The 20,755-nt window shown below is 34.9% G+C and overlaps 1 protein-coding gene across 3 annotated transcripts in view; it reads right to left on the bottom strand.

Annotated features, from left to right (window-relative positions):
* The window catches only part of SOAT1 (sterol O-acyltransferase 1), a 72,910-nt gene that overhangs the window by 40,729 nt on the left and 11,426 nt on the right, over positions 1–20,755 (bottom strand). For all 3 annotated transcript variants that reach the window (XM_037022474.2, XM_037022473.2, XM_037022472.2), the window contains one exon: positions 4,195–4,253. In XM_037022474.2, coding sequence (XP_036878369.1) covers positions 4,195–4,242 — 48 coding nt within the window. In that variant the 5' untranslated portion in view covers positions 4,243–4,253. The remainder of the gene's footprint in view (positions 1–4,194; positions 4,254–20,755) is intronic.

Below are 20,755 nucleotides of genomic sequence, written 5' to 3'. Positions count from 1 at the left end.
TTGCTGCCCTTGTCTAGCCTGGATTAATACTTAGTCCATAGGCACACACCTGATCATCTGATCATCTACATTTGCCTTCTTACAGCACTAAACTATGTCTTCTACCTTTATCTTGCATCTACCTACCACTTCAGCATTTTATTAAAAATAAAAATAATAATAATAATAGGAGAAATGTGGGATCAACATATAAATCAAGTACAAAAATCAAATGAATATTCATATTTGACCTGATGGTTTATAGGTCATATTGCATGATCAAAACCGAAAGTTTCTGTGATGAATGCCCTTGTACTGTTCACCATGTAAGAATTTATTCACTCTGTAAGAATTCGTTCACCATGTAAGAACTTGTTCGTTATGCTTCAGAAGATTGGAGACTGACGAGAATTAGGCTTGAGATGGATTAATGATTGTACATTGAGCATTGACCCCCCTATACTGAATTTTATTGTTGTTAACAACCATTTGATCAATAAATATGAGAGATGCCCTCTCAAAAAAAAAAAAAAAAAAAAAAAAATTATTCCTCAAAACCCTCAACTGAGAAAAACGAGTAAATTTCATGGCTCTGTACAATACTCACATACCTGTCACCTTAATGGCCATTTTCCTTTAGTAAATGCCAACCAATAAAGCAAACCAACAACAAAATGTAACCAGTTCAAAGAACACCCTTATAAGTGGAATAATTTAAATAAATAAGAGTATGCATGTAAAGCATGGAGTACCTCACCCTATAGATCCTAATAGGACCTCCAGATGCAGCTCCCTTCTCCCTGTCCTTTGTTTACTCAGTCTACAACACTAAAATACTACAGTAGCTTCCTGTCTGGTCTCATCATCTCCAAATTCTATAAATTATCCTCAACTTTGATATCACAACAGCATTCCTAATATACCTCCCTCAAAATCATTCCTTCCTACTAATAAACAATGGCAAGATGTACAATCTTGTTAGATATTAAATTGCAAATTAAAACATTCCTAAGTCAAATCACCTGTAAGTTCACCAAAAGAATTTTGGTGATTCACCACAACAAAGCACCTTGTAATAAATACAGAGTATACAATACTGCTGGGAACTAAGTGCTCAGAAGTATACAGTACGGAGAACGTTTTTCCAAGCTGGGGTATTTAGAAAACGGGGGTATGTAGAAAACGGTATTTTGAAACATCATTTCAAACCTGGCTATGTGGAAATCATCATCAAAGGTAGCAGCATTTGATCTAGATTTTGAAGGATATACAGTATTTTGATTGGTGAAGGTAGGAAATTTCAAGTAGAAAGAGCTTCATAAACAAGGGCATAAAAGTAGACAAAAAATACTTTAGAATCTAGCCCCAATTTTCCAACTAGATTTTTCTATCATGTACCCCAAGAGGGGCACAGAGGCCAATCAAGTGACATTTCCAAGACAGAGGGTAAGTTTTCCACCTCCAAACCTTTGCTCAAGACACACCCTCACTTAACGACAGACAAGTCTTACACAACTCTGTGACCCTGATTATCCCTTGCACAATACAGAGTATTAAATAATACTAGTTAAACCTTTGTCCACAATTCCCTCAGCTTCTTTTCCCTTACTTTATTCATTCCTCTCTCCTTCAAATCCTAACTGACCTAACTGGAAAATGAAATTTTATATTATCAACTGATCAATATATAAATCAGGTAAGTAGAATACTCTATATAAAAACAAAGTTTCAACTTAAGTCCTTGAAACATTCCCTCCATTCACCTCTACTTGCACACCACAGTCCATCTCCCCTTTGGGTTTGTGATACTAGATTTTTTAAATTACTCCTCTCACTTTAGATTTTTTAAATAAACAGCAATGATAGCAGGGACCTTTCACCCAACAGAAATTTTCCTTTCCAAACAGAACACAGTAAGGGCTGTGTTCTTGCTGGGAAGAGAAGGACCAAAAGAGGAACTGAGTAGGAATTTGAAAACAAATGGAAGATAAACGGGTTTCCAGCCTGACTAGAGGAGTAAGAGTCAGAAATACTCTGGTGACCCATAAAAACTAAATTTCTTTATTTTTGTAATAACTAAATTTGCAAGAATGGGCCCTTAAAAATAGCACATGTGCCTACATATGAAATGTTTTTCTTCTGTTAGCCAAAAGTATAAATTATTGCTCTGTGATACTGTGATTTATAAGAAATATTATTTGGTCTTCACAGTTTCTGGTGCATACGTTTCAAAATGCTCGAAATTTCCTAAGTGAGAAAGATAAAAACGTCGTTTGTTATTAATGAAGTTGACTTTTGCACACACACACACCAGAGTAGGGCCTGGTTGCCAGGAGGATCAACCATGTGATTACAGAGTGGGAACTTTCCGTCCTACCCACCCCGACCTCTGGGTAGGGGAGAGGGGCTGAATCAGCCAATGGCCAATGACTTAGTCACAACTGTGCAATGAAATTTCCATAAAAACTGAAGAGGATGGCTTTTTGGCCCCTTTTATTCCACACTTGGGGAAACGGATGGTTTCTGATGCCATCCAAGTCCCCAAGCTCCTGGAGGACAGAAGCTCCTTTGTTCAGCCTCACCCTAAGTACCTCTCCATCTTGCTGTTGATTCACGATCCTTTAATAAACTGGAAAACCTAAGTAAGTTTTCCCTGAGTTCTGTGAGCTGCTCTAACAACTAATCAAGTCTAAGGAGGAGTTCCTGGGAACCTCCAGTCTGTAGGGGGGTCAACAGAAGCACAGGACACAGCTTGGTGCTTGTGACTGCTGTCTGAAGCGGGGGATGATGGCAGGCAGTCCTGTAGGACTGGGCCTTTAGCCTATGGGATCTGATGGTATCTCCGGGTAGATGGTGTCAGAATTGAGTTAAATTCTCAGACACCTTGCTGTTGCACAATAATTGCCTGGTGGTATATGAAGGGGAAGCTGCCCAATGTTGGAACTGGGTCTGGAACCCTGAAAGACTCTGAGATAACTAGAATTTACCTAATAATCAAGTCTTTAGTCTCTTAGAATGGAAGAGATTATTAATTGGAATTATTAATTACAAAAATTATTAAATGACTCTGATAATTATAATTGTAAAGGCTTACACAGGTAACCTAATGGAATCAGTAAAATTAAATAAAATTTAACAAACTACTAACTAGAAGTCTAGATTTGGTCTCCAGTATAGTAAACATACCTTTTGAAAACCACTTTATAGAACAATACAATTAAGTGGTTACATTGCAAAAATCACAAATACACCTACCTGATGAATGGGAAGGGAAGAAGAGATCTCTTAATGTTAAGCAAATACGTATTTGCACTAAATTTTTAGTGACACCATCATCCCTGGACTCAAAAGTTGCCATATATCCAACACAAGATGAAAGTGAAAATGTTATGTCCTGGGATTAGAAAATAACTGAAAAACTAGCTCTAATAATTACAAAGACACTAATAAAGAAGTGAATGTAAATAATCTTGCAATAACCATTTTATAAAATTTGATTATAAAAAATCTAAATTTAAATTATACTATATATAAATGCATAATATATGCATGCACGTACATATAACTAAATAAATAGAAACAAGGCTATTTCATCTATATCATTGGATATTTACATATTCAAGTTGGCCCATAAATTTTGGAAGTGATCTTCTCATTGGGAAAAAGGTAGGCTGCCTTACATTTGAAGTCCACTAACATTCAGGCACACACAGTATTAAACTATAATAGAAAAAAATTCTTCTTTGTCCTCCAGAATTTCCTGAGGTCAATGCTGAATTCTGACTTCTAGAACTGTTTGCTCTGCTTAAAATGACCCCATATTGTTGCTTTTGACTTGATAATTCCTCTACATCCCTAACAAGGGTCTACTTTGAGATTCAGAATCAACATTTACTGGAGACCTGTTATTTACTATAAACCAAGATAGATACTTTCATAAAGCACTTATTCATGGATTCATTCATTCAACTGTATCACAGTTCACTAAAACAGAGTTTTACTCTGGTAAAAGCCAGAAAATGAGTGATGGATGGGATGTAAGAGGAAAGGCAATATGGTTCTTACATAGGATGACAAGGTGGCAGACCTTATTGTCCTGTTCCCCCGCAGGGTAGGGTCTACTTGTAAGAAAGGTAAATAATTCTTTAAACAATTGAGCATAAAAAGTTTTACTAACCAAAACAATTTTTGCTTCTAAAAGAGGGTGTTACTTACCTCTGCCTCTGCAGTCAACCGTATCTTCTTTGCTATCAATTGTTTCATGTCAATCTTATCTATGGGAAGAAAAATATAACTTCTAAGTTGATGGATATAGCTGCCTGTCAGCACTATTTAAATCATGAAGTTGAAAAACAAACAAGTTACAGTGTAAGCTACAGTGCAACCACACAACATAACACAGCTCTTAAAAATGAAGCATGGGCAATATAAACAGATGAAATGTTACACACAAAAAAATGCCAAATAGAAAAAAAACACAAAATCACTATATGTGCATACAATAATTACAACTATGAATCACATGATGCTGTAAGACCCAGTTCTGACAATATGGGAAATTAGGTTCTCTGAATGAATCCTGCAACTGTGACTACTAAAATCCCAAGCAACAAGAGAAAAATTGAATACTTCATCAAAATTTTTTTTAGACTTTTGCTGCAAAGGACACAATCAAGAAAGTAAAAAGACAACCCACAAAATGGGAAAAAAACATTTGCAAATCTGACCAGAAACTTGTATTCAGAATATATAAAGACCTCTTATAACTCAATAATAAAAAGACAAAAAATCCAATTTAAATATAGGCAAAGTATCTGAACAGACATTTCCCCAAAAAAGATATACAAATGCCCGAAACAAATGGCCAAATGTGATAATGCTCAGAGGAATGCAAATCAAATCCACAATGAAATATCACTTCACAGCCACCATAATCAAAAACACTTAACAAGTGTTGGCCACTGTACACCATAAACTTATACAATGTCATGTGTCAATTATATCTCAATAAAGCTGAAAAAAAAAAGAGCTGTACATGCAGGAAATTTTGAGAAGAATGTTATTTCAGGGATGGGATATGGTAGTTTTCTGTAATACAATTAAGGCAATGTTTTTAAGCATGGAACCTGCGTGGTATGAATAAAATAGTTTTTAAAGTCTACATTGGTGATGGGAATGTAAAATAATACAATGCTTTGATAAACAGTCTGGAAGTTACTCAAAAGGTTAAACAGAGCTCGAAACATGACCCAGAAATTCCACTTCTAAGTATAAATGCAAGAGAAATGAAAACATGCCCACCCAAGTACTTGTACATGAATGCTTATGGCAACATTATGCATAATCACAGAAAGTGAAAACAACTCAAATATCCATCAACAGATAGATTAATATAATGTGGTCTATCCATATAATGGAATATTATCCAGCCATAACAGAAGAGAAACCCTGATCACATGCCTGTCTATAAAATGGATGAAACTTAAAACATGCTAAATAAAAAAAGTCAATTCCGAGACTACATATTGTATGATTCCATTTACACAAGATGTCCAGAATAGACAACTCTACAGGGACAGAAAGGCTGGTGGCTGCTGAGAAATGAGAGGAAGGACTGGGGGTAATGGGGGGTCTAATGGGTACAGGGTGGGTGGGAGGGTTGGTTGGTTTTGGGGAGACAGCAAGATGAAACTATTCTAATATTCATTTTGTTCTAATATCCTCATTCTGAAAGATTCCTTTCTGTATATTAAGTCATAGTAACTTAGCTTCCTAATGTTTACCTTGACTAATTGAGGTATTAATTACTAATTAATATGATGAGAATTTTTTCATGATTTTAAAAACTTGGATTTTAAAGTATTAAAATGTTTTTTTATACTGTCAAGTTGTAGACAATTTCTTATTTTTAAGTTGAGTCATGGTGCTATTATAATTTAAACAGGCAGCTGGATTAATTAATATCTGCCCTTTTAATAAAATACAGGTAGAGTTTATTTTGAATGCCATTTGCCTTGATTCCTATATGAGTTTGCTTTCACACATAATCCTACGTAATAACTTAGTGAGATTTTTGTTTTTGGTGCATTTAAAATTTTTAGTTTTTTCTTGGCAAAATATTCACGCTTAAAGCAACATTTTTAATGTAATTGATAATTAAGTGTTAATGCAAAGTTAATGTCCACTCCATTAAATCTGATGCCCCTTGACAGTTGCTTACACTGTACATTTTGCTTGCTAAAATAGCCTTATAGTTAATGGAACTTCCTGTTAAAGTTAGATTTGTCTTTGATTTACAGTTTTACTGTAATTCACTTAAGTTTAACAAAGGCCTAGTGATCTTGAAATAGTACTTTGTCATTTTAGTATTTTTTTCAAAGCACATCTGCAAATACCACCTTCTTCCAGAAAAGGAATTTTATAATCTGATAGTAAAAGCCCTTATTTTATCTTTTCAACTGAAATGTCAAGTTACCTATTACACTATGGGAACCAATAAACAATCAGACATCACCATATACACAGACGTTCAGCACAGATGAGTAAAACAAAGAGTTGAGTACTGAAATGTGTGAAGCAGAAGACTACAACTTCTAGTTTAATGTCTTTGTCTTTGCAAAAAAATGTGGTGATGTAACTGTATTATCTGAACAATATTTGAGCAATATATATTTTTATTGAGAATTTGTATCTTCTCATCTGTTCTCTGTGGTAATAATTTACTGGAGTAGTTTTTAGTTCTGTATCAACAACTGCTAGTGTACATTCCTAGAAGGAAGAGCGAAGGGTGCTCAAATTTGTAAGGTCTAAGTAATTTTGTAGAAATATTTACTTTGCCAGAATGAACTGAGAGGGCTTTTTTGGGCTAATTTACATTTTAGTAACCCTCTTGCCTTATCCTAAAAGTAATCTTCATTACAGAAAATTAAAAACCTAAATGTCTCCCCCACAAAAAAACTAACAAAATCTCCCGTTATCCTATGGCATTCAAGTAACTAACATTAATATTTGGTAAATAAATATCATTTGTCCTTTTACTCTGGCAACTGCACATATTATAAAAATGGACTCATTATGCATATTGTTTTATAGCCTGCTTTTTTCACTTAATGTATTGTGAACATCTTTCCATGTCATTACATACTCTTTTATTATTGACCTATTGTTTTTATGGCTGAAATGTTACTTTTTTAATCCTCTATTGGACATTTAGACTATTTATATCTTTTCACAATACTTCATTTGGAAAAAAAGCATGAAGAATAAAATGGTCCACAATCTATGTAAGCAGAGCTCTATAAGGAAAAAGAAAATTTGGTGATATTGCATGAGAACTTTACAACTGTTGAAAGATGCCAATCCTCAAATAAAGGTCAAAGAATTCCAAGCAGGGTAAATAAAAATGTACACTTAGCTACCATTGTGAGACTATGTAACACAGAGGTTTACTTGCAGGGTGAGGGGAGCCACCTCTTAAAAGGGATTAGAAAGCAAATACCACCTACAAAAGAACACAATAATGCTGGGTGCCTGACTTACCAACACTAACAGAAGCCAGCGGGTAGTGGACTAATAGCTTTAGTCGTTGATAGTGGTGGAGTTTGTGACAGGAAAGTGGCTAGAGGTCCTAACATGAAGAGTCCCTGTGTGTCATAACAAGGGCTTTCAGCAAACTAAGAATTTTATGCAAGAAAGGAACTGATCTGATACTGGAAAGCCCTCTCTCTCTGGCAGGAGAGGATGAGAAGGACCACATAGGTGAGAAAGGCAGTAGTACATCCAAATGAATGATGTCATAAACCAAAACAATGGCAGTAAAAATGGATAGGCAAGGATAAGTTTTGAAGATATTCAAGAATGGGTAACTGATCAGGTAAGAAATATGAGGGTAAGACAAATACTCATTTTTCTATGAATTGCAAGAATACATTTTTTATTTACTTGTTTACTATCTATGATCATACCATAGTTATATAAATAAGCTATTTCATTAATGAATGAACACAGACACTTCTTCTCTTCAACTAATTCAATTACGATGGGGGATGGGGAAACACTGTAAAAGATTCTCGTTACTTGTGCTTCACTTCCAGAAGAAATCTGTCTATCCATAAATAAAACAACCATTACAAACCAGCTTTGAAAAGTCAAGAACTGGGAAATAGGGAGAGTTTTTGCTCACGCTTAAGACTATAGTCTCTGAAAGTTCCACTCAAAATATTACAGTTCTACAGTAGAACAAAAACATATCAAAAAAACAATTTAATTCATTTTCCTTCACCTAATTTTAATTTGCTACCCAGAAATTTAAAAATCAAATGTCATAAAAGCCCAAAGAATAATGCCCTTAAGTAACATCGAATGATCTAAAGAATTATGGACAGACACAACCATGTAAGTCACATCAAAGCTTCTAAATTTCTAAAACAATGATCCTAAAATAGTGATAAGCCAAGAATAAGGGTCATACAATTTCTGAAATATCTGCGTACATCTACTAATACCACTAATAACTGATCATTAGGTGATAATATCTAATTAGTAGATGGAAGGATAAATCCTTAAGGAAAGCTACTCTAGATTTTTTTTTCTAACCCTCGGATCTCCAAGGAATCAGGCTTGCAACATTTATCCTCATGAACATTACCTAAACCTGGTAAAGTCTACTATATTTTAATCGGAGTATTTAAAATTTACTTCTTCAAGTATCAAAAATCTTACTGTAACCAGTTTTGATGAAGATCTTTCTAAAATTATTTCATGCTTTACCATCTTGAAAACAAACACTGTATTTAATACACAATCTTTATGCATTAATTAAATGGGATAACTTATTATACTGTGCTCTTGTAGTGATACCTTTAGTGAAACTGAAATGAGAGTAATCCAGCCCATGCTGAACAGTTCCAGGGAGCTGTGTTTTTCTACTTGGGCTGAGGCTTCATAGGTATTCACCAGATGTGCTTCCTGCAACCATCTAACACTTAGAACTATTGCCAAGTTGCCCAGAAGGGAAAGACAAATAACCAAGTTCATTAAATTGGTAACTCATTTATTCATCCAATTATATATACCCACTGAGGACCTAATTTGTACAGGATACTTGGCATATATTCAAACACTTCCCTTAGGATCTCAGGAAAAATATGCAAACACTGGTAATTACAATACACAGAAGGATTGCTGGAGCATAGGGGTGGAGGGAACTTTTGCAGAGTAAGTCAGTATTTGATCTGAGTCTCAAATGATTTAAAAGAAAAATCATGGTAAACACAGGCAAGAATGATTATTTCAGGCAGAGGAAATAGCATAAAGACTTATATAGACTTGGGTCTAGGAATGGAACCTGGGTCAAGCACTCTCTGCTTTACAACACTGGATTTAATGGGCTTTTATCTGTTGGCAGCTTTTATCTACCTACTTTCCAGGTTACCAGTTACTTCCTAGCTCTGTGTTGTCCAACAGAAACACAATGTGAACCATATATGTAAATGCAAATTTTCTAAGGGCCACAACATTAAAAAGAAACAGATTTGCAACAACATGGTTGGAGCTAGAGGGTATTATGTTGGGTGAAATAAGCCAGGTGGAAAAAGACAAGTATCAAATGATTTCACTCATCTGTGGAGTATAATAAACAAAGAAAAAACTGAAGAAACAAAACAGCAGCAGCCTCACAGAACCCAAGAATGGACTAACAGTTACCAAAGGGAAAGGGACTGGTGAGGATGGGTGGGAAGGGAGGGACAAGGGGGGAAAGGGGGCATTACAATTAACAGACATAATGTAGTGGGGGGCAAAGGGAGGGCTGTACCACACAGAGAAAACAAGTAGTGATCCTATAGCATCTTACTATGCTGATGGACAGTGACTGTAATGGGGTATGTGGGGGGGACTTGATAATGGGGGGAGTCTAGTAACCATTATGTTGCTCATGTAATTGTAGATTAATGATACCAAAATAAAAGTAAAAATAAAAATAAAAAAATTTTGTAAGAGCGAAAAATGTTTATCAAGTAATAAATGGATGTAGTTGAAAAAAAGAAACCAAAACTCCTAAGAAAGAAAAAACAGGTACAAGTGAGTCTTTGAAATGTGTTATGTCTTTTATAATTATAGTCTTAACTCAGACTCACTATATTTCAAGTGCTCAGACCATAGTGTTGACCATACTGAACAGCGTAGTTGTAAAGCAGGGGTCAGCACATTTTCTTCTGTGATGGGCCAGACAGAAAGTATTGCAGGCTTTGCACTATAAACATATGCGAATGAACCTGGCCATGTTTCCAACTCCTTTTTTAAATTTACTGCCAATCTGGCCGAAAAACCTGACATGCACACACTATTTTTTATAATCTAACATAATTACAATGAACATCGTTGGTGGCTCCCCCCAAATGGGCATGTGTTTCATTCCAGCCAGACACTGATTTAAGAATGGGCATGAGTATCAAGCAGAGTAAAGATGACCCACTCAAGCTACTTTACTGAGAAAAGTTTAAAGAAAGCCATTTTATAAACTTTAAAAAAGCAACAAAGGATGGTGGGGGATTTTACAGCTAGTAAGAAACATCAGGAAAACTGTTATTATCTATCATCCTTAGGCCTGAAAGGGCAAAGGAGGGCCATGGTTAAGGAACCCCAAAGAGAACCCTGGAGAGAACAATTAGGAGGGATGGTACCCGGCACAGAGGGAACCTAAGTGATAAACACGCACTCTCTGTCCTTGGATCTCTTGTCAGTGCCCTTCTACCCCCAACCCCACCCCCAGGGCCACCAAGCAACCTTCAGTTGATCATTTTGGGTACAACTCCTTATCTTTACTCCTCTTCTCCATGGTTCCTATGTCAGAGACAGCGATGGCCCATCTCTTTTTCAGGACTAACCCTTCAAACTACTGCCTTGAACCACCTTCTTCCCATATCCTTTGAGAAACTGTTCAAATAATTCCACACACTGAGTCATTTCTATTGTCCATATTTACATTCAGAGCCAACCAATTCTTTTAAAAATTGTTTCTAAAATTGTAATATGGATGTCATCAGTGGTATTCAAAGTTAAATCTGTGGTTTTAATATTTGTCGAGTGCCCACATTTATTTAGTGTTTTGGAAACAAATACATAACTGAACATCAAACCTATGACTTCACAGAATTTATTACTTAGGATGAGTACTTTTTAAAGTGAGATTTTCTTTAAATTACCTAATAATAAAGACGGAACAGAGGTAATGGCAAAATTACAAATAACTGAATTATGGAAACAATGCTTTAAAACAAACACCAGCCCTTTCCAATGAACCTTTTACCCCTTCATGACCCAGCCATGATATTTTTTTTTCCTTTTAATATAGAGTATCCTTGAAAAGTGGTTTAAACTTCCTATCTTCACATTCTCACTAACAATTCACTCCCAACCTGTTTCTGCAACTCTTTTCCTTCTGGGGTCACTGTGGCCTCCAAATTTCCAAATCCTCGCCTCTCATTAAACTTGCTGCAAATTTCAACATTTACGAAGTATTTATCATACATCACCTCATTTATTCATTATTCATTATACTAACCTAGTGAGATAGAGAAATGGTATCATTTCTATTTAAAAAACAAAGAAACTAAGATTCAAAGAAATTAAAAATTTGGCCCATGGCCAGTAACTGAGCCTGAACTAAAACCTGTCTTCTGACCCCTACTCATGCAACCTGCAGCATAAAAATTTTTCTCATTTTTTAAAAATCCAGGCGTAGTTATACCAACTAAATTCCTTAAGATGAGTAAGTTTTAAGCAGTGACTAATACCCATTTTTTCAAGTTTCAATTCTTTCAGCAAACATTTTTTTTTGGTCTCCTTGTGACAAGCATGGAATTAGGTAGTGCACAGGCCCTAGCCTAGAGAAGTTCAAACTCACTTTAAAATCCTGATTATTTTCTAAAAAAACTCCACTGACCATGCCTTAAAAGACCTTCATTCCAGCCTTGCTTTGCTCTCCAGAGATAAAAGTAATCAAGAGTCACGTGAGAGTCCCCTTTATGTCCATAGGACGGTTGGGTTTAAGAGTTATCCTTCAAATAGTCGACCATTTATCAATCTTAAAAGCAGAAGAGGAGATAAGATAGTATAACCCACTTATTTCCTCCTTTCTATTGCTATGCTGACCTCAAAACCTCAGCTAATCACATGTCTGCAGTGGAGAAATGGAATATGAGCCAGAAATGAGGGTCAGTATATAAATATTCACACAGAGAAGCAGTTCTAATAGATAGTATTAGAAAAACTGGCTAGCCATTTTTGAGAACTGTAAAATCAGACTCCTAACTCACTTATTCAAAATAAATTTCAAATGGATCAGATGTTTAAATATAAAAAAACCATAAATGTAAGTAAAAAATACAACTGTTTTCCTTTTTGATAATCTTGGAAAATTTCTAAACATGACAAGAAATCTAAAAGTGACTACACAAAATCTAAACATGACAAGGTACACCATATGCAAAGTCAAAAGACAAATAGGCTAATTAAAAAATATTCACAGTACATGATAGTCAAAGGATTCGTTTCCTTAATATAGGAAGAGCTCTTCAGAAAAAGAAAAGAAAAATAACCACCACCTCAGAGGGATCAAAAATGGTCAAAGGGCATGAACAGGGATTTCAAAGAACAAATAGAGTCAATGAATGTATGAGAAAAGTTCACCACTCACTTATAATTTATCACAACATACTATGCTTTATGCTATACAGCTTTCCACTTATCAAATCAGCAAAGTTTAAAAAGAAAGACTGGTATGACATCAACAACAGTAATGGGAAACAATACAGATGGGAGGGGAAACTGCTGTAACATTTTTTAAAGGAAAGTCAGTAATATCTAAATTTGAAATGCAGAAAAACTTTGATGCAAAGATTTCACTTTTAAGAATTTACCCTACAAGTACCCTAGCACAAGTAAGCAATGATACTGTTTCAAGGCCATGTTCTGCAGCATTGTTTATAATATGGAAAGGTTCACAACAACCTAAATGCCCATCAATAAGAACAAGGTAAATAAATCACTGAACATGTGCAACAGAAATACTTTAAAAAGAACTGCATTTCCACATACTGAGTAAATGGAAGTCTGAAATTAGCTAAGTTTAGAAAAAGCAAATTGTAGAACAAATTCCAAATATGATCTCACATGTTTAAAAAAAGTGATCCAAGAGAAAATTACTTTGTAACTTTCTAGTGTTTTCAATGAGTATGTATTACTTTAAATTTTAAAATATAAATGCATGTATCAGCAATTTGTTATTTAATGATACATAACTATCTTGTGCTTCTTGAATGACGACTAATGAAGAGGAAATAGCCTCAAATTATTTGGCTTGAGAACAAAAGGTTGAGATTTTAAAGGTATATTTATGGGTAATCTACAAAAGCAATAAATGAACACACCAATCACAATTGGTCTCTAATTTTTTTAAAGCTATAAACACTTTCCTGTTCTATAAAAATAATCCAGGAACTATATATTACTCAACCAGAATTAACTTCGGTTAATTTTTATCTCAACACCTGTATCAACTGTCTGGGTTGCCCATATATGTATATGTGATAAGAGAATTAGTCATACACCATTTAATTTTTACATCATCATATGATTTTATTTTAAAATCAAAAGAGGTAATTTCTGTTTAAAAAAATTACAATATTGCATGTAGATTATAATTCTCAGTTAATGTACTATATAAAACTACCTTAGGATCTGGGACAGAAGAGTTGTCGGCACCATCAATGAGAAGATAAAATAATAAATACCTCAGTGCACCTGGTGCTACACACTCATAACGAGTTCTTGCACATTTACTCTCCACAGTTTTCCGTTAGAGGAAATCAAGCACTGACAGGCTATATTATCACCCACACAGGTAGGCAGTCAGTCAACAGATTATCTGTACTAACTCCCCAACAACCCCCCTCACACACACACACACACACCCCCGCCACCTGATCCTCTCTAAAGCAAATAAAACATCATACACACGACACTATACTGCTTTAACCTCCACACCCTTGCAAACTCACCCTCCTCTGGCTTGAAAGACCTCTTTATCAAAGGCCAGACTCAAATTCTACTTCTGTGAGGTATTTCCCTCCACTCTAAAAGCAAGCCCTCCCCTCCAATCCCACTGTTCTTGGTCTCCTATACTATTTAGTTGCTATTAATTTACTAAAGTCTTCTTTATAATATAGTTTTCTGTTTTAATATCTTATTTGCCTGAACCCCCCACTAGCAAACTTGGCACAGTCCCTTCAACATATATCAAAGGCGCTTACTTAACTGACACTAATCAGTTGGCTATAAGGCAGGCAGAAGGCTAGAATTTAATCTCAGAAGTAGGTGTCACATGTTAAGGCAAAATTAAATGACTGCTAAGAACCAATTCTCATTCTTATTCTAAGGGTCTAAAATTTCAAGATTTAACTTTTGAGAAAGTTATAAAAACTAGATTTCAGAATGTTCTTGATAGAAAAGAAAGATTAAAAAATATAAGCTCTTCCCTCAAACTTTTTGACCCTATTTCTATCAACTACACTTTAAAAGCTGTCGAAATTGACTGTATAATATTTTCCCCATTAGAATATTATTATTTTGTGGTTCTACTCCTGTTCCAGGGCTTGACAACATATAGAGGTAAGACTAGAAAGAATATCTCATTAAAAGCCAAAGACAATTACAGGCCTCCTTTTCTTTCAAAAATAGTCAACTTATGCTTCCTATGTCCCATTTTTTAAAAGAAAAGGCATCCATTATGCCTGGACTAAACTTGCTCGAATGAGTTTCAGCAACTATCCTCAAACACAAATTTGCCTCAAATGCATTAAAGCCCAGAAAAAAAAACCATTAACAGTATTTAGTTTGCCCTCTTGGAATCTGAAATCTTTTTAGGATTACTCGTTTGTTTGGGTTTTTTTTGGTATCATTAATCTACAGTTACATGAGCAACATTATGGTTACTAGACTTCCCCCATCACCAAGTCCCCACCACATACCCCTTTACAGTCACTGTCCATCAGCGTAGTAAGATGTCCATAGAATCACTACTTGTCTTCTCTGTGTTGTACAGCCCTCCCCATGCCCCCCCTACATTATGTCTGCTAATCATAATGTCCCCTTTTTCCCCTCTTATCCCTCCCTTCCCACCCATCCTCCCCAGTCCCTTTCCCTTTGGTAACTGTTAGTCCATTCTTGAGTTCTGTGAGGTTGCTGCTGTTTTGTTCCTTCAGTCTTTTCTTTGTTCTTACACTCCACAGATGAGTGAAATCATTTGATACTTGTCTTTCTCCATCTGGCTTATTTCACTCAGCATAATACCCTCTAGTTCCATTCATGTTGTTGCAAATGGTTAGGATTTGTTTTCTTCTTATGACTGAATAATATTCCATTGTGTATATGTACTACATCTTCTTTATCCATTCATCTACTGATGGACACTTAGGTTGCTTCCATTTCTTGGCTATTGTAAATAGTGCTGTGATAAACATAGGAGTGCATGACTTTTTCAAACTGGGCTCCTGCATTCTTAACGTAAATTCCTAGGAGTGGAATTCCTGGGTCAAATGGCATTTCTATTTTGAGTTTTTTGAGGAACCCCCATACTTCTTTCCACAATGGTTGAACTAATTTACATTCCCACCAGCAGTGTAGGAGGGTTCCCCTTTCTCCACATCCTCGCCAACATTTATTGTTCTTTGTCTTCTGGATGTTGGTCATCCTAACTCGTGTGAGGTGATATTTCACTGTGGTTTTAATTTACATTTCTCTGATGATTTTGGATTACTTTTTAGCATGACATTTTTTTTTTAAGTGTCAAAAAGTTTTCAAAGATCTTAGCTAGTATCTTCCATTTCTTTTGATTAATCTTCCAGTAAGGAACTAAGATAATCAAGCTCATTCTTTTGATCCTAAAAGCTGTAAAAAGTACTAATAGTCAATAACTGTTTTGCTGCTAGTAATTATGTGTCATTGTATAAAACATTTTCAAGTAAGTAGAATTATTCATCTCCCAAAATACCACATAGTTTTTTTAAAAGTTCACATCATCCAAGACTGAAAATTAAGTTTGAAATAGCAGTCACTCTCATTTTGCTACTGGGAGTGTAGTATTTCCAGAGGGCAATTTGCAATACCTATCAAAAAACTCATAAAAATTCATTCCTTTTGACCTAAAACAATTTCTAGGAATGTATCCAAGGAAAACATAAAAACTTGAACTTTTGCTTATCTGAGTTTTCTAAAATAATCATGTTTTGCTTTTATCTTAATAAAAAATAAGTGCTTTCAACTTACACAGCTAATAAAAAATAAGTGCTTTCAACTTACGCAGCTGATCAAAGCTCTACATGTTCTGGCCAGTCTTACGAATAGATGCATATACTGGCTGAAGGGGAATTATTACAGCATAACAATGACATTTATTTTCTTCAAGTATTTTTGCCATGAGACTCTCAATCTGCTACAAAAGGCATGTTGTTCTCCCATGTTCGGATTATTTATGTATGAATTTCGGAAACACTGAAACTAAATAGAATTAATTACTGAGCTAATATTTATAAAACCCTTAGAACAAAGCAGTAAAATAAAAGCTTGTCACCTGTAAATTAGGAGAAAGGGAACTTAACCTGATAAAGGGCATGTACAAAAATCCACAGCTAACATAATTAAGGGAATGACTGAAAGCTTTTTGCTTAAGATCAAAAACAAGACAAGGATATTCACTACTTGCCAATTCAACGTTGTAGTGGAATTTAAGCAAGTGCTGTTAGACAAGAAATTAAAAAGCATGAAGATTGGAAATGCATAAGGAAAACTAACTCTTACTTGCAGATAACATTATCTTGTATTTAAAAATACTACAAGTCCCCCGATGCACACATACACCAAACTATTAAGAGCTAGTAAATGAGTTCAGGATGGTTGCAGGATACAATATCAATATATTAAAAACCAGCTGCACTTCTGTACATTAGCAACAATCAGAAAATGAAATTAACAATTCCATTTGCAACATCAAAAGGAATAGTTAATAAATTTTTAAAAAGTACAAATTTTACATTCCGAAAATGATAAACACTGCTGAAAGAAATTAAAGACCTAAATAAATGAATTGGGTGGCTAATATTGTTAAGATGGTATATTAGTTTTTGTTTGCTGTAACAAATTACCATCAACTTGGTAGCTTAAAACAAATTTATTCCCTCATAGTTCCAAATGCAGAAATGAAATCAGGGTGTTACAGCAGGACCACATTCCCTCAATAAAACAAGGTATGCCTGTACTTATTATTACATACTTGAAAGCTGGCAAGAGAGTGAACCTTAAAAGTTCTCACTACAAGAAAAAACACATTTTCTAACTGTGTATCATGATGGATGTTAATTGTACTTATTATGGTGATCACTTTGCATATATACAAATATGAAATCATTATGTGGCACACCTGAAACACAGTAAGTCAATTATACCTCAAATTATTAAAAAAATAACCCAATGATATAACAGTCAAATGACATGAGTAGACATTTCTCCAAAGATGATATACAAATGGGCAACAGGTATATGAAAAGGTGCTCAGAACCACTAACCATTAGAGAAATGAAACTCAAAACCACAATAATGTATCATCTCACACCGATTAGGATGGCTACTCTTCAAAAAAAACGAGTGTTGGTGAAGATGTGGAGAAATTGGAACGCTTGTGCATTCTTGGGAGGACTGTAGAACAGTGAGGCTGCTATGCAAAACAGGATCCCAGTTCCTCAAAACTTTAAAAAGAGAACTAAAACACAATCCAGCAATCTACTTCTAGGTTTATATCTAACCTAATTAATAGCAGAATCTTGAGCTATTTGTACACTTACACTTACAGTTGTAACACAGCATTATTCACAAGAGTTGGAAGTAACTCAAATGCCCAATAATAGATAAATGCATATAAAGAAAATATAGTATATACTTAAAATGGAATATTATTCAGCCTTAAACAAGAAGATGCTCTTGTCACATACTACAACAGAGATGAACCATGAAGACATTATGCTAAGTGAAGTAAGCCAGTCACAAAAATTCAAACACCTCTTATATATTTAAAGAAGTCAAATTCATAGAAACAAAATAGAATGGTGGTTACTAGGGGTGGGGGAAATGAGGGGTTGTTTAATGAATATAGTTTCAGTTTTGCAGGATGATAATGTTGTGGAGATCTACTGAAAAATAATATACTTAACTACTGAACTATACACTTAAATATGGTTAAGATGGTAAAATTGTGAGGTGTGTTCTTACCACAATCAAAAATTTTAAATACAGTAATTTTTATATGGCCAAAGACTTAACAGACATATCCCCACAGAAGATATACAAATGACCAATACGCACATGAAGAGATGCATAAGGTCCCTAAATCATTAGGGAAATGCAAAATAGAAATCACAAAGAAATCCCATGAGGATGGCCACTACCAAACACACACAGAAAGTAAGCATTTGCAAGAATGTGACAACACAGAAATCTTTCCACTGTTAGGGCAAATATAAAATGGCACAGCTGCTGTGGAAAACACTAGAGCTGTTTCTCAAAAAATTAAAAATAGAACTACCATATGATCCAGCAGTTCTACTTCTGGATATATACCCCTAAGAATCGAAAGCAGGGTCTCAAAGAGGTTAATGTTCACAACAGCCAAAAAAATGGAAACAATCCAAGTGTCTATCAATGGATGAATAAAGAAGATGTGGTGTATACACACAATGGATTATTCAGCTTTCACAAAGAAATTCTTATTTTATTGTGACAAGAACACTTAACATGAGATCTACCCTCTTAACAGGTGTTCGTTCAAGTGCACAGTATAGTAATGTTAACTATAGGCACAGTGTAGTACAACACAGTTCTATGACTTACTCATCTTGTATGACTAAAACTTTATGCCCCTAGAACAAGGAACCCCCATTTCCCCTAACCTCCAGTAACCATCACTCTACTATGTTTCTATGAGTTTGATTACTTTAGATATTTTATGTAAGTGGAATCAAGCAGTATTTGTCCTTCTGTACCTGGTTTATTTCACTTAGCATACTGTCCTCTAGGTTCATCCATGTTGTCACGTAAGGCAGTCAGTCATCTTTTTTAAGGCTGAATAATACTTGACTGTATGTATATGAAAGGTTTTCTTTATCCATTCATCTGTCAACAAATATTTAGGTGGTTTCCATTTCTTGGCTATTAGAAATAATGCTGCAGTGAACAGGAAGTACAGATGTTTCTTTGAGAATCCCAATTCCCATTCTTCTGGGTATATACCCAGAAGTAGGATAGCTGGATTATATGGCAATTCTATTTTGAATTTTTAGAGGGACCGCCACACTATTTTTAATAACAGATGCATCAGTGTACATTCCCACCAACAAAGTACAAGGATCTAACCACATCCTGCCCAACACTGGTTATTGTTTGTGTTTTTTTTTTTTAATAGCCATCCCAACAGATGTAAAGTAGTATCTCATTGTGGTTTCGATTTGCATTGCCCTGATCAGTGATGCTGAGCACCTTTTCATCTACTTGTTGACAGCTTGTACATCTTCCTTAGAGAAATGTCTATTCCAACTCCTTTGCCCATTTGTAATCAGGTTATTTGTTTTTCTGCTCTTGAGTTGCTGGAGTTCCTTACATATTTTGGATATTAATTCCTCATCAGATATATGGTTTACAAATATTTTCTCCCATTCTGTAGACTGCCTTTTCACTCGGTTGATTGCTTAATTTGCTGTGCAACTTTTCAGCTTACTATAGTCCCACTGTGTAAAATTGTTTTATTATCTGTGCTTTTAGTGTCATATCTAAGAAATCATTGCCAAGCCAATGTCATGAAGCTTCTTCCATTTTCTTCTAGTTTTACAGGTTCCGGTCTTACATTTAAATCTGTAACCCATTTTGAGCTGATTTCTGTGTAGTGTAAGAAAAGGGTCAGAAAATTCTGACATATATAACATGGGTGATCTTGAGGACATTATGCTAAGTGAACTAAACCTATCACAAAAACCCAAATACTGTATGACTCCACATACATGAGACACTTAAGTGGTCAAAATCATAAGGACAGAAAGTAGACTCATGGTTACCAAAGGTTGGGATATAAAGAGTTCTGGAGATGGATGGTTGCAATAGATGACACCAGTATGAATATGCTAAAGACGAATGACCTGACCTGTACACTTAAAAGTGATTTTAAGATGGTAACTTTTATGTCATGTGTATTTTGCCACAGTTGAAAAGTATTTTTAGAAATATTTCCAACCTTGAATTAGGCAATGATTTCTTCAATATGATACCTAAAAATCAAGCAACCAAGTAAAAAAATTACTTGGATTCATCATTTTAAACTTTGTACTATAAAAGACACCATCAAGGAAGTGAAAAGATAATCCCACAAATGGGAGAAAATATTTGCAAATCATGTATATAATAAGGGTCTTAGTATCCAGAATTAAATACTCTTAAAATTCCACAACAAAGCCAAATGACCCAATCTTAAAATGGCCAAGGGATATAAACAGATAATTGTGTGCATGTGTGACATACACACACACACACACACACAAATAGCCAATGAGCACATGAAAAGATGTTCCACATCAGTAACTATGACATAAATGCAATTTAAAACCACAGTGAGATACCCAACAGGAGATATCATCAAAGGAAAAGATTCTAAGTATCTGTGAGGATATGGAGAAATTGA

The sequence above is a fragment of the Manis javanica genome, chromosome 11, assembly GCF_040802235.1.
Source record: "Manis javanica isolate MJ-LG chromosome 11, MJ_LKY, whole genome shotgun sequence".
Taxonomy (NCBI): Eukaryota; Metazoa; Chordata; class Mammalia; order Pholidota; family Manidae; genus Manis; species Manis javanica.
Note: the sequence above shows the minus strand (reverse complement) of the source record. Positions and strands in the feature narration are given on the sequence as shown.